This window comes from Mesoplodon densirostris, chromosome X, assembly GCF_025265405.1.
Source record: "Mesoplodon densirostris isolate mMesDen1 chromosome X, mMesDen1 primary haplotype, whole genome shotgun sequence".
In the NCBI taxonomy this organism is placed as follows: Eukaryota; Metazoa; Chordata; class Mammalia; order Artiodactyla; family Ziphiidae; genus Mesoplodon; species Mesoplodon densirostris.
The window spans coordinates 49514596-49530120 of record NC_082681.1 but is presented as its reverse complement, the minus strand read 5'-3'; the positions used below and the strand labels follow the sequence as shown (position 1 = coordinate 49530120).

At 39.1% G+C, this 15525-nt stretch overlaps 1 protein-coding gene across 1 annotated transcript; it reads left to right on the top strand.

The window, feature by feature from the left end:
* The first annotated feature begins 11607 nt into the window (after positions 1-11607).
* On the top strand, positions 11608-14298 carry LOC132481571 (melanoma antigen preferentially expressed in tumors-like). Its single transcript, XM_060086436.1, has 3 exons — positions 11608-11897; positions 12351-12953; positions 13788-14298. Exons 1-3 carry the CDS (start codon positions 11608-11610, stop codon positions 14296-14298), a joined length of 1404 nt encoding a protein of 467 aa, XP_059942419.1.
* Positions 14299-15525: the final 1227 nt, after the last annotated feature.

The following is a 15525-nucleotide window of genomic DNA, read 5'->3' as shown; positions in this document are numbered from 1 at the left end:
TTTGTCCCCAGCACGGCCCTGAAATCAAAAAAACACTTCTGCAAAAAGCCAAGCTTCCTTTTCTTGGAAAATGACATTTAGAAACCAATATCTCAGTGTGTGTTCATTGCTATTGCGGTTTCATTGCTGCTAAGCCCTCCCTCTCCATCCACAAATGAAGGAAATATATTGTATGTATATACTCATGTTTACAGATACTTCTCAGTTTCTCTACCTATATGTATAGATATTGAAAGCCAGGAGCTCATACTGATACTTCATGTTAATCCATTGTAGCCTTGTTTGTAACTTTGTGTGATCTGGCTCTCCTTATCTTCAATATTTACTTACTTGTTCATTCCTGATATATACATGAAGTTCTTGCAGAAATGCTACCCAATACACCTGTTAGAAACAGATTTGATAACTTGTGTTTGTGTACAGTTCTTTATGCCTTAGGCCTCAGAGGATGCAATCAAAGAAGTACTATTTCCCCACGTTGCTTAGCTTAGCTATTTTCTTTCTCACCTCTTCAGCTGTGGTTAAGACATTCATTTGTCATATAGTTAGGTTAATTTTGTGGTGTTTGTATTTGAGCTTGCCTCCTCCCCACATCTTAGTTGGATTTGATTTTTTATTTAATTCTGGGGTATGTGAAATATTACTGTGATTCAAAGAGTCAGGGCTGCACAGAAACATCTATTAGACAAGTGTCACTCTTTCGTCATGCCTTCTAACTCCCTCCCGTTCCCTACTTATTTCCCACACTCCCCCTGTAGATAACCAATCTCTTTAGTTTCTGGTTTAATCTTTCCTGTGTTTACTCTGCACATGAACTGATCCATATATGTTTTCTTATATTCCCTTGTTTATTAAATGAAGGATGGCATCTTATAATGCTCCTTTGCACTTTTCCTTTTTCAGTTAACAACATTCCATAAAAAACTCTTTATGCGATAGAGGGCTTCATTGCTTTTTTGTTTTTGTTTTTGTTTCTTTGTTTTTTACAGCTGCATTGGACTCCGCTGACATATGTAGGGGCATTTAACTTGTTTTCAACACTCTGCAACGACAAACAATGCTGCAGTGAATAACCTTAGGCATAAGTACTTTTGTGTTGGTGGAAATGGATCTTCAAGTTTTATTCCCAGCAGTAGTATTGTTGGGCCAAAAGTGAAGTGCATGTGTATTTCTGTTAGGTATTTCCAAATTTCTCTCCAGAAGGGTTGTACTGGTTTTCACTCCCACTAGCTACTGTGACTGTTTCCCCACAGACTCACTAACAGAACATGTTGCCCTACTTTTGTGACCTTTGTTGATGTGGTAGGTGAGAAATGATATCTCGGCATTGTCTTAGTATGCATTTGTCTAATTATGAGTAAGTTTGACTCTATATTTTGAGGACTGTTTTATATATTTTTTGTGAATTATCTGCTCATATCTTTTCCCATTTTTCTGTAGAAATATTAGCCTTTTGTCCTTCCGTACTTCAGAGTTCTGTATATACTTGGACTATTATTCATTTGTCCGGGAGGCATGCTGCAAATACTTTATCTCAATTTGTCAATTGCCTTTTGATTTAGTTATGATGTGTTTGCCGTACATTAAAAAAATCCTTTGTAGTCACACCGATCATTGTTTTCTTTCATTGCCTCTGGAAATTTGAGTCACAGTTAGAAAGCCTTTCCCTATGCTGAGGTTAAAGCAAGGTCCTGCCATATTTTCTTAAAGATTTTGTTATGGTTTCATTTGTTTAGATTCCTAACCCGTTTACAGTTTATTTTTGTGTATAGTGTGTGATATGGATCTACACTGATTCTTTTCCCAAATGGCTCAGTTGTTCCAGCATCATTTATTGAACGTCCATCTTTGCCTCAGTGATTTTAAATGCCCTTTCGTTATATACTGAAATTTCCATATATTATGGTTGTTTTTCTGGGATTCCTATTCTGTTTCACTGGACTATTTGTCTATTCATGTACCAGTACCACAGTGTTATAATTACCGAGGCTTTATAGCGTGCTTTAATGCCTGGTATCATTACTCCCCACTTATAGGTTTTCTTTTTCACTTATATCCTGGCTATTCTTGCATGATTTTTTTAAAAAAATATTAATTTTACTATCCATTGATCTAACAACATAAAAACGTTTGCTGATATTTTTGAGATTATATTAAATTTATACGTTAGTTTAGGGAGAACCGACATCTTTTTAATGTTGAGTTATTCTATCCAAGAACATTGACCAATGTCTTTGTGCTTATTTAAGTTTCCTTCTATGTCGTTCAGGAGTGTCTAAAATTTTTCCTTGCATAGATGCTCTCATTACATTTATTTCTATGCATTTAAGGTTTGTTTTGCTATTGTATATGGAATTTTCTCTACTAAAGTGTCCTCTAGCTGTGTGTGTGTGAGTGTACACAAAGACCATTGACTTTTGTATGTAACTTTATATCCTACTACCTTGCTGATCTCTCTTATTGTTTTGCTTAATCTGTCGTTGTTTCTATAGGGCTTTTTAGGTGTACAGTAATATCATCTGCACACAGAGGTGGCTTTACTGCTTGTTATTCATTCTCATAAATCTAATTGATTTCTCTAGTCAACTGACTAATGCTTGTAGTTGAAGACTGAACAGGAATGATATAATGGGCATACTTTTCTTGTTCCTGACCTTATTGGAAAACCTCTGGTAGTCCCCCACTAAATAAAATACTTGCATGAGGAATTAATTATATATCTTTTATCATGTTAAGAATGCATCCCTCTTTCCCATTTCTTTTTTTTTTTTTTTTTTTTTTTTTTTAATTTTTTTGCGGTATGCGGGCCTCTCACTGTTGTAGCCTCCCCCGTTGCGGAGCACAGGCTCCGGACGCGCAGGCTCCGGACGCGCAGGCTCAGCGGCCATGGCTCACGGGCCCAGCCGCTCCGCGGCATATGGGATCCTCCCAGACCGGGGCACGAACCCGTATCCCCTGCATCGGCAGGCGGACTCTCAACCACTTGCGCCACCAGGGAGGCCCTCTTTCCCATTTCTTGAGGTTTTTCTTTTCTTAACACTGAATGGGTGTTGAAGTTTCCCAAAGATTTGTTTGGCATCTGTGGTTTTAATCATATGATATTTGTCCTTAATTATATTACTATGGTGAATGATATCGATGGAATTCCTAATATAGAACCAGCCCTGTATTAATGGAATAAATTGCACTTCATCACAGTATATTAGTTTCTAAATGTACTGTTGGATGTTTGCTAATATTCTATTTAGTATTTTGGTATCTACGTTTTACCTGTTATCATCCTACTCGCTTCGTAAAAGAAGTTAGGGAAGTTTCCTTCCTTTCTAATGTTCTTACATAACTCATAGAGCTTTGGTACTTTTTGATCTTTGATGGTTTACTAGACTTCACCTGTAAAACCATCTGAGCAAGGTGCTTCTTGGGGGTATTGCTGTAATAACTTTATTTCTTCTTTGAAAATTGCCTAATTTAAGCTTTCTAACACAAGAATCAGAACTTTGGTAATCTGTATTTATGTAGGAAGTTACCTATTTCATATAGATTTTCAAGTTTATTTGCATAGATGTTGGCAAAGTAATCTCTTTTTTTTTGTTTCGATGATTATTTCTCCTTTGTCATTTTATTATTTTGTCTATGTGTGATCTCTCCCTTTATTCCTTCATCAAGCCAGCTAGGGGTTTGTTCATTTTGAAAAACAAGATTTCGTTTTTCTATTTTGTATCTCATTCATTTCTGCTTTTATATTTTGCTTTCTTTAGTTGTTCTTTTTTTCCTAGTTGGTTTTTTTTTTCATTTTTTGAGGCCATACTTTAATTCATTTATCTTCATTCTTCCATTTTTACTCATAAAAGTGCATACTGTGTGAATTTGCCTCAGATCACCGCGCTAAATGTATCCCATAGATGCCGATATGTAGTTTTTCATAGTCATTCCTTTAAAAAATTTCTTTACAACTTCAGTTTGCATTTCCTCTTATGTTCAACAGTTTTTAAGAGAAGCCTTAAAAATTTTGTTCAGGTGGAAAGGGCTTTCTGTTTTCAATTTTTGTTACTAACTTTTATTGCTTTGGGGTTAGAGGAGATTGTTTGTACTTTTTCTACTTTATAGAAATCAATTATCTAATCTCTGTGAGATAATTATGATCCATTTTGACAAATATATATTCCCTATATAACATTATTGATTAGCTTTCTCTTTTTTTTATATGACTTGATCAGCCTTAGACTGAGTTTGGTGTATTAAATCTCCTACTGTTACTGTTTCCTGTTATTATTTTATCTACGTCTCCTTGTATTTTTGCTTTATAAAGGTGTTTGTTTGTTACTGGTGCATAAATATTCCTAAGGGTTATAGCTTCTTTGTGAGTTTTGGCTTTTGTCATTAAGACATGTTTTTGGTCACGTTTAATGCTTTCTTAAAATCATTCTGAACCACCTGTTTTCTTAACACTTTACTCTCTGGTCTATGCACTTTTTCCTCCCGTATCATTTAACACTCACCTACTGCATTATGATAAAGTGTTTGTTCTATTTCCTTCTACTTCTCTCCCTTCTCTCATGTTTAGTTGCACAGTTTCTGTGTTCTTTTTTCACAGCATAAACCTTTTGTACATTAGCCTTCTCCCCTTTCCTCCACCTTGATTTTACTATTGTATGTAAAATACTCTCCATTAGGTATTTTGGTGAAGTTTTCCTTCTCATCGCAGTGGGACCACAATCCCAGTTCCTGTTTTAAATTACTTGGCAAACATTCTGTAAAGAGAAGTATAGGAAGTATTGTAAGTTCCTGGGTCACAGTGTCACTGTCTCTCTACTCAACTTTGCTACTGTAGTGCAAAAGCATTCATAGACAATACATAAATGATTGATCATGGCTTTGTTCCAATAGAGCTGTATTTACAAAATCAAGCAGTGGGCTGGATTTGGATCATTGGGCCAGTTTGCAGACCCCTGCTCTAGTAGATTCCTTAGGAAGGGCTGAGGGGTGCAGAATTTCCCAAGTTTCTACAAGTTCAAACGTTTTTTCAGTAGGCTGTGATATTTAAAGGACACCCCAGTTGGTTATGAAATCTATGCTTCAGCCTTTCATTTTAGTCACTCTCTGTCTTTTGATTTTTAAAAATATTCTATTTAAGGTGGGTTTCATATCCTCCAATGCTTGCTTGAGTGTAATTAATTTTGTTTGGAGTGTTGACTTCCAGTCTTTTTCTCCTTCATGGTTGTTTAATATATATGCACTTTTGTTTCCTCATCCCTCTTTTTTGTTTTTTTACAAAGTTAGGTATGGAATTCCCTTCATTCTCTTCATCTGTATGATATTGGTTTTTTTCAACAAGATTCCTAGTTTAATAATGTGATTTTTTGTTAGTATGGCAAAGTCCAGATCCTTTTTATTTTGTTTGTTTATTTTGGTGATGAAGGGAGAAGTCCTGAGTGCTCTGATTTTGCGGTTCTCTTATGTCTTGCAAGATCCTTAATTTTCCCCTTTTGTTTCTTTTCTCCGTCATTACCCAAGTGCTGATGGGTGCTTCTCCCTAACTGTTTGCCTTTATTCTTCCCTAAGAGTTATATCTTTCAAAGACTGCACTTTAAATCATCCCTGTCCCTTCATAAGCTCTGATTGTGGAGTACGTTCCCTGTAGTCCGGGCTTTCATATTCTAGGACACCTTTTTGGTATTTTTAGATTTATTCTGGGCTTAGGCATTCTAGATGTGCTTTCATCCCTTTTCCATCTTCTTTCCTCTCTCTTGGCAGCTTTTCTTGGTCTGTCTTTTGTTTTCCACAAAGCCTAGTAATGGGAGTGTGACAAATCTTATGCCAGGATTCAAGATTTTTCTTTTTTACTTACAATTCTTTTGAATTTTTGGCCTTCTCCATTTTCAAGTAATGATGAGGGTGTGGCTTTTGTGTAAATATAGATTTCCCTTCTTATTGGTTTGTATCCTTTTGGGAGAAAATAATTTTTTAACATCTTTATTAGAGTATAATTGCTTTACAATGGTGTGTCAGCTTCTGCCTTATAACAAAGTGAATCAGTTATATGTACACATATGTCCCCATATCTCTTCCCTCTTGCATCTCCCTCGCTCCCACCCTCCCTATCCCACCCCTCTATTTGGTCACAAAGCAACGAGCTGATCTCCCTGTGCTATGTGGCTGCTTCCCACTAGCGATCTATTTTACGTTTGGTAGTGCATATAAGTTCTTCACACTCTCTCACTTTGTCCCAGCTTACCCTTCCCCCTCCCTCTATCCTCAAGTCCAGTCTCTAGTAGGTCTGCATCTTTGTTCCCATCTGGCCCCTAGGTTCTTCTGACCATTTTCTTTTATTTTTTTTTAGATTCCATATATATGTGTTAGCATACGGTATTTGTTTATCTCTTTTTGACTTACTTCACTCTGTATGACAGTCTCTAGGTCCATCCACCTCACTACAGATAACTCAGTTTCATTCCCTTTATGGCTGAGTAATATTCCATTGTATATATGTGCCACATCTTCATTATCCATTCATCTGTTGATGGACACTTAGGTTGCTTCCACGTCCTGGCTATTGTAAATAGAGCTGCAATGAACACTGTGGTACATGACTCTTTTTGAATTATGGTTTTCTCAGGGTATATGCCCAGTAGTGGGATTGCTGGGTCGTATGGTATTCTATTTTTAGTTTTTTAAGGAACCTCCATACTGTTCTCCATAGGGACTGTACCAATTCACATTCCCACCAGCAGTGCAAGGGTGTTCCCTTTGCTCCACACCCTCTCCAGCATTTATTGTTTGTAGATTTCTTGATGATGGCCATTCTGACTGGTGTGAGATGATATCTCATTGTAGTTTTCATTTGAATTTCTCTAAGGATTAATGATGTTGAGCATCCTTTCATGTGTTTGTTGGCAATTGGTATATCTTCTTTGGAAAAATGTCTATTTAGGTCTTCTGCCCATTATTGGATTGGGTTGTTTGTTTTTTTGATATTGAGCTGCGTGCGCTGCTTGTAAGCTTTGGAGATTAATCCTTTGTCAGTTGCTTCATTTGAAAATATTTTCTTGCATTCTGAGGGTTGTGTTTTCGTCTTGTTTATGGTTTCCTTTGCTGTGCAAAAGCTTTTAAGTTTCATTCGGTCCCATTTGTTTATCTTTGTTTTTATTTCCATTTCTCTAGGAGGTGGGTCAAAAAGGATCTTACTGTGATGTATGTCATAGAGTGTTCTGCCTCTGTTTTCCTCGAAGAGTTTGATGGTGTCTGGCCTTACATTTAGGTCTTTAATCCATTTTGAGTTTATTTTTGTGTATGGTGTTAGGGAGTGTTCTAATTTCATTCTCTTACATGTAGCTGTCCAGTTTTCACAGCACCACTTATTGCAGAGGCTGTCTTTCCTCCACTGTATATTCTTGCCTCCTTTATTGAAGATAAGGTGTCTGTATGTGTGTGGGTCTATCTCTGGGCTTTCTATCCTCTTCCATTGATCTATAGTTCTTTTTTTATCCCAGTAAAATACTGTCTTGATTACTGTAGCTTTGTAGTATAGTCTGAAGTCAGGGAGCCTGATTCCTCCAGCTCTGTGTTTCTTTCTCAAGACTGCTTTGGCTATTCGGGGTCTTTTGTGTTTTGATACAAATTGTGAAATTTTTTGTTGTAGTTCTGTGAAAAATGCCAGTGGTAGTTTGATAGGGATTACATTGAATCTGTAGATTGCTTTGGGTAGTAGAGCCATTTTCACAGTGTTGATTCCTCCAATCCAAGAACATTGTATATCTCTCCATCTATTTCTATCATCTTTCATTTCTTTCATCAGTGTCTTGTAATTTTCTGCACACAGGTCTTTTGTCTCCTTAGGTAGGTTTATTCCTAGATATTTTATTCTTTTTGTGGTAATGGTAAATGGGAGTGTTTCCTTAATTTCTCTTTCAGATTTTTCATCATTAATGTATAAGAATGCAAGAGGTTTCTGTGCACTCATTTTGTATCCTGCTACTTAACCAAATTCCTTGATTAGCTCTAGTACTTTTCTGGTAGCATCTTTAGGATCCTCTATGTATAGTATCATGTCATCTGCCAACAGTGACAGATTTACTTATTTTCCAATTTGGATTCCTATTATTTCTTTTTCTTCTCTGATTGCTGTGGCTAAAAATTCCAAAACTATGTTGAATAATAGTCATGTGGTGGGCAACCTTGTCAATTTGCTGATATTAGTGGAAATGGTTTCATTTTTTCACCATTGAGGACGATGTTGGCTGTGGATTTGTCAGATATGGCCTTTATTATGTTGAGGAAGTTTCCCTATGTGCCTGCTTTCTGGAGGGTTTTTATCATAAATGGGTGTTGAATTTTGTCAAAAGCTTTCTCTGCATGTACTGAGAGGATCATATGGGTTTTCTCCTTCAGTTTTTTAATATGGTGTATCACGTTGATTGATTTGCATATATTGAAGAATCCTTGCATTCCTGGGATAAACCACACTTGGTCATAATGTATGATCATTTTAATGTGCTGTTGGATTCTGTTTGCTAGGATTTTGTTGAGGATTTTTGCATCTATGTTCCTCAGTGATACTGGCCTGTAGTTTTCTTTCTTTGTGACATCTTAGTCTGGTTTTGGTATCAGAGTGATGGTGGCCTCGTAGAATGAGTGTGGGAGTGTTCCTTCCGCTGCTATATTTTTGCAGAGTTTGAGAAGGATAGGTGTTAGCTCTTCTCTAAATGTTTGAAAGAATTCACCTGTGAAGCCATCTGGTCCTGGGTTTCTGTTTGTTGGAAGATTTTTAATCACCATTTCAATGTCAGTGCTTGTGATTGGTCTGTTCATATTTTCTATTTCTTCCTGGTTCAGTTTGGGAAGGTTGTGCATTTCTATGAATTTGTTCATTTCCTCCAGGTTGTCCATTTTATTGGCATAGAGTCGCTTGTAGTAATATCTGATGATCCTTTGTATTTCTGCAGTGTCAGTTGTTACTTCTCCTTTTTCATTTCTAATTCTATTGATTTGAGTCTTCTCCCTTTTTTCCTTGATGAGTCTGGCTAACGGTTTATCAATTTTGTTTATCTTCTCAAAGAACCAGCTTTTAGTTTTTTTGCTCTTTGCTATCATTTCCTTCATTTCTTTTTCATTTATTTCTGATCTGATCTTTATGATTCATTTCCTTCTGCTAAGTGTGGGTGGTTTTTTGTTCTTCTTTCTCTAATCGCTTTATGTGTAAGGTTAGGTTGTTTATTTGAGATCTTCCTTGTTTCTTGAGGTAGGACTGTATTGCTCTAAGCTTCCCTCCTAGAACTTCTTTTGCTGCATCCCATAGGTTTTTGGTCATCGTCTTTTCATTGTCATTTGTTTCTAGCTATTTTTAGATTTCCTCTTTGATTTGTTCAGTGACCCCTTGGTTATTTAGTAATGTATTGTTTAGCCTCCATGTGTTTGTATTTCGTACAGATGTTTTCCTGTAATTGATATCTAGTCTCATAGTGTTGTGTTCGGAAAAGATACTTGATATGATTTTAATTTTCTTAAATTTACCAAGGCTTGATTTGTGACCCAAGATATGATCTATCCTGGAGAATGTTCCATGAGCACTTGAGAAGAATGTGTATTCTGTTGTTTTTGGATGGGATGTCCTGTAAATATCAATTAAGTCCATCTTGTTTAATGTATCATTTAAAGCTTGTGTTTCCTTATTTATTTTCATTTTGAGTGATCTCTCCATTGGTGAAAGTGGGGTGTTGAAGTCCTCTACTATGATTGTGTTACTGTTAATTTCCCCTTTTATGGCTGTTAGTATTAGCCTTATGTAGTGAGGTGCTCCTATGTTGGGTGCGTTAATATTTACAATTGTTATATCTTCTTCTTGGATTGATCCCTTGATCATTATGTATTGTCCTTCTTTGTCTCCTGTAATAGTCTTTGTTTTAAAGTCTATTTTGTCTGATATGAGAACTGCTACTCCAGTTTTCTTTTGATTTCCATTTGCATGGAATATCTTTTTCCATCCCCTCACTTTCAGTCTGTATGTGTCCCCAGGTCTGAAGTGGCTCTCTTGTAGACAGCATATATACGGGTCTTGTTTTTGTATCCATTCAGCCAACCTATGTCTTGGTTGGCACATTTAATCCATTTACATTTAAGGTAATTATCGATATGTATGTTCCTGTTACCATTTTGTTAATTGTTTTGGGTTTTTTTTATTTTAGGTCTTTTACTTCTCTTGTGTTTCTTGCCTAGAGAACTTCCTTTAGCCTTTGTTGTAAAGACGATTTGGTGGTGCTGAATTCTCTTAGCTTTTGTTGTCTGTAAAGCTTTTAATTTCTCCTTCAAATCTGAATGAGATCCTTGCTGGGTAGAGTAATCTTGGTTGTAGGTTTTTCTCTTTCATCACTTTAAATATGTCCTGCCACTCCCTTCTGGCTTGCAGAGTTTCTGCTGGAATATCAGCTGTTTACCTTATGGGGATTCCCTTATGTGTTACTTGTCGTTTTTCCCTTGCTGCTTTTAATATTTGTTCTCTGTATTTAATTTTTTATAGTTTGATTAATATGTGTCTTGGCGTGTTTATCCTTGGTTTTATGCTGCATAGGACTCTCTGTGCTTCCTGGACTGGATTAACTATTTCCTTGCTCCCTTCTCTGGGGCTCCTTTAAGCAGAGCTCCTAAACCCCTCTCCTTGTGCACCAGGAAACAAAGAGGCAAGGAAAAGTGTCTTGTCTCTTCAGCAGCTCCAGACTTTTTCCCTGAGTCCCTCTCAGCTAGCCATGGCGCACAAGACCCCTTCAGGCTGTGTTCATGCAGCCACCCCCAGTCCTCTCCCTGGGATCTGAACTCCGAAGCCTGAGCCTCAGCTCCCAGCCCCCGCCCGCCCTGGCGGGTGAGCAGACAAGCCTCTCAAGCTGGTGAGTGCTGGTCGGCACCAACCCCCTGAGCGGGAATCTCTCCACTTTTTCCTCTGCACCCCTGTTGCTGCGCTCTCCTCCATGGATCCGAAACTCCCACCCTCGCCACCAGCAGTCTCTGCCCACGAAGGGGCTTCCTAGTGTGTGGAAACCTTTCCTCCTTCACAGCTCCCTCCCACTCATGCAGGTTCTGTCTCTATTCTTTTGTCACTGTTTATTCTTTTTTCTTTTACCCTACCCAGGCCCTTGGGGAGTTTCTTGCCTTTTGGGTGGTCTGAGGACTTCTGCCAGTGTTCAGTAAGTGTTCTGTAGGAGTTGTTCCACATGTACACGTATTTCTGATGTATTTGTGGGGAGGAAGGTGATCTCCACGTCTTCCTCTTCCTCCATCTTGAAGCTCCTCAAGAGGAAATAATTTGACGAAGTCAGCTAGGTGGTAAGCATTGTCTTCTGCTAACGTACCTCTGATTTCTAATGGCATTTTATCTCATGTAAGTGTGTGTGTGTGTGTGCTTGTGTGCACGTGTTTGTGCACATATATAATTAAATTACACACAAGTCCATTTTCATTCTATTCCTATAGTAGAGGTCACTTGAGTTGGCCCTATGATTGACCACATACTTATTCAATAAGTATTTTGTCCATAGCTAACCCTGGATGCAAACAAGTGACTATAGATATCTTCTCAGGATTTCTAAATATTCTCCACTCTGAAGCAGGTTTTTGAAGATGGACCAAAAGACCACAGACACCCTCCTTGAGCTTGCTGCAAAGAGTCTGCTGAATAATGAGCCTGTAGCTATCCATGCCCTGGACGAAATCCCAAGAGACCTCTTTGTTCCATTGTTCAACGCTGCCTTCTTGGGTGGGCATAAGGCGATGCTAACGGCAATGGTGAGGGTTTGGCCTTTTCGCTGTCTCCACATTGGGTCATTGAACACACAGGAGTCATACTATGACATCTTGGAAGCCATGATTGATGGTCTGCAGATGCTCCCTGCCCAGAACTCTTCCTCTTGGTAAGGCTATGAGCAGTAGAGACACAGGGAGTCAGCAGGAGGGTATGCTGTAGCCTGGGGCAGGGGAATACTAAACCATCTCCCAACAGTAGCCAATGGTGAATACTGCAGTCTTTGCAGAGCTGTCGGTCAGCACTTGGGGTCACCTTCGGGACTCTATTGCCTTATAGAGTTGATTATAGAATAGAAGTGCTTGAGGATACTATGAATGGATTTGAGTGTGATTACACACAAGCGGAATATGGGCATGAGACAGGGAAAGCCTGGAGGTGAAGGAGGGGGTGGGGAAAGGATGAAAGACGCTGCATTTGTGTGGAAAGAACTTCTTGGTGAATGGCAATGAAGCGCAAACCAGGGTTAAAGTGCACTGTCCCTGCTTCTCATCATTGATCTTGCTGGGTTATATTAAAATCAGCTATCTCTCATGTGTTCTGTCGCTTCCTTTCCTTCCAGGGGGCCCAAACTGAGGATCCTAGATTTAAGGCGTGACCCGGACTGTAAGACAGTATGCTCTGAGATTCGGACCACATTCCCTTTCTGTTTTAAGTCATGCAAATACTCTCAGCGCTCTATCCTTAAGATAGAAGAAGCTCAGCATAGTGTCAGGCGCCTCGGGATTGGTAATTCTGGGTCTGCGCCTCAGTCAGCTCAGGAACCCATGGAATTACTAGTGGATATTTCCCTCAATAGTACCTTGAGAACAGAGCAATTCCTCTCTTTCCTTTGTAGTAAAATTCAGCAGGACTTTGGGTCCTTGCACATCTGCTGCAGAGATTTGCAAATCGATAGAATGTCTGCCCACAAAAGTATCCTGCAGTTTCTTGATCTGGGGTGCATTGAACACCTGGAAATGGATCAGGCTGATCTGAGTAAAGTCCTCACCCTTTTGGCTCGGGTGATCCACCTGAACAGCCTTACTCTGTGTAACATCCCCTTTAAATCTTATACGAGAAGGAAATTCAGATCTTTTCTCCTCTCCCTTGGGCGGCTGGACAACCTCCAGGAGCTCAGCTTGCCTCTCGTCTGCCTCACCAATCAACTGCACAAACTGCTCAGGTGAGGGGGAGGGGAGGAACCTGTGTTCCTTGAACACCTCATTGTTAAGACAGAAGAGACCATGCTTGGATCTTCCTAAGCTCCTTGTAACCCATTTCTCTTTTTACCTCAGTGTAGGCACTGCTGGGAGTTTGAACCTAGCCGGGGGAGAGAGGGGTACCTTATGGTGAGCAGCAGATGAGGTTAGAAAAGGAAGCTGTGCTCATATATTCATTCATTCATTCAGTGACCCTGGGCAGACACTATAATAAGTCTGTAAATATATTGGTGAAAAAGACTCAGTCCTTCTCCTATTGGACTTTACAGCTCTCTGGAGAGGAAGGGGAGGCATTCAGATGGAGAAACATTAAGCTATAGGACTAATGCACGTGCCCATGGATGGGCCCCAATAGTTAACATTGCCAGATAATTTTGCTCCTGTATTTCCCCCAAGCCTTAGACCCTGAATGGAGAGCTTGTCATCTGGGAACTAGTCAAAGGAAACCCTCAGTTGGCTGCTTTCCCAGACCCATCCTCGCCAAATAAGTGAATCAGATGCAACACTGATTATGTCGTATATACTAAGTGCATGCAATTTCTTCACTTAATCTTTCCCGCAGTTCTTTATAATAATTACTACTGTGCACATTTTCAAGATTAAATCCCTGTACCTCAGAGTTGTAAAGTAACTTTCTCAAGGTCACAAATCTATAAAGTCTGATCCCAGAGTCCACAATGTTAACCACCTGTTGCAAACCGTGAACACAGTACTTTATTCTAGAGCCTTAGGTACCTATAATTTGGGGCTCATTGCCCTCATTCTTCTGAAATAACCTTACATTTTTCTCTCTATAGCATTGTGCCACGTCAGTTGGATACACTGTATCTACCTTACTGTAGCCTTTCTAACAGAGACATCACTGTCCTGTCCGAGAGCTCTCAGGCCACCTACCTAAAGGAACTGAGTCTCAGTAACAACAAGATCTTCTCAGAAGGATATGAGCCCTTCCAGGCTCTGCTGGAGAAGGTCTCAAGCACCCTGCAACATCTGGAGATAAACAATTGTATGATAACTGATTCTACTCTCTCTGCCATCCTCCCAGCCCTGAGCCACTGTACCCACCTCCGTGTCCTTAGCTTTGTCTTCAATCCCATTACCATGCCTGTGCTCAAGAGTCTTCTGCAACACTTGACATCCTTGATGAAGCTGAAGTATGTGATTTATCCTGTCCCTCTCCATTGCTACGAGGAAGGGAATTTTCATGACAGTTTGGACCGACAGAAACTTGCTGAAGTTCAGGCTCAGTTGGAGGCGATGCTGCACGGGGCACAGCGGGATGACATGAATTGGGCCACTTGTTCATAGTGATTTCCACAGTACAAGGAGGTGTTTCAACACTGATGTGTGGCCATGAAAGCGTTCACTTTTTTCCTTTTTTTTTTTTTTTTTTTGCCTGAAACCCAAGTTTGTAGAGACACATACGTAATGTTCTAATGTTCTAGGAAACTGGGGTTAGGAACACTGGATAGGTTAACTGATCTCTATAAAAGAGGAAATTTTAAAAGGAAATAGAGGAATTTGAAAGGTCCTCTGGATCTCTTGCCCACTGCCCTCTACATCTTCTGGTTACTAACCACAGTGTTGGGTATGTGACGTAAGCTGACCCAGTCATGGTACATCAATTCTTTATCCACACTGATTGGTTCACTTATCCATTTATGGGCACTTGACACAAGTCAGATCAATTGAAACTCTTCCGAGAGGTGGTAGTTGTTGAATAATTTTACACTCTAGGGACCTGCAAACTTCTTGTGTTTCTGATTACCTCAGGTGGCTTATGAGAAACCACATGCAACTAAAAGGAAACAAACAAACTATGCCCACTACCTACTGGTATCTTCATCAGCATATTGCTGCCTGATTTCCCAGGTCTCAGATCCCTGGCTCAGTTATTCCTTATTCCACACACATTCACCAAGTATCTGTTATGATTTAGGTACTTTTCCATGTGCTAAGAAAGATAAAGTCCCTGATCTCCCTCAGAGTGTAGACATTCCTATGATTTATCAGTTTCTCTACTCTTTCTTAGAGGACTTGGGAAATTATTTATTCCCCCATATCACAGTATTTTTTTTCACTTTTTCCCCTTACATAGTCTGCTCAAATGATATTGGCCTTTTTATCCTGTTGGGTAGATGCTCAGGCCTCAAATCATGGCTTATATTTTACCTCCTCATATAGGTTTTCTCTTGCTTCCCCATTTAAGTAGATTTATTCTTCAGCTGCTTTTTCTTAAGGTATCATGTATATTTCCTTCATGGTACACATTGTTGCATGTGTATTTGCTCCCTCAGCTCTTCCACTAGAGTTGCACTGCTCAGTATGGTGCACACTAACCATAAGTGGCTTCTGAATTCTAGAAATCTGGCTACTCTCAAATGTGATGTACCCTAGGTGTTGAATGCACACTGTGTATCCAAGAGTTAGCAAGAAACTAAGGATGCAGAATAACTAACTGCTAATTTACGTGTATCGTTTACATGTTGAAATGATAACATACTGCATATCAAAGACAGTAAAGGCAAAATAATG

Bases quoted from the DNA above. Each gene is read 5' to 3' on its own strand.
- LOC132481571 (XM_060086436.1), top strand. From the start codon at position 11,608: ATGGACCAAAAGACCACAGACACCCTCCTTGAGCTTGCTGCAAAGAGT. The intron at 11,898-12,350 runs GTAAGGCTATGA...CTTTCCTTCCAG, and splicing joins GCCCAGAACTCTTCCTCTTG to GGGGCCCAAACTGAGGATCC. The intron at 12,954-13,787 runs GTGAGGGGGAGG...TTCTCTCTATAG, and splicing joins CAACTGCACAAACTGCTCAG to CATTGTGCCACGTCAGTTGG.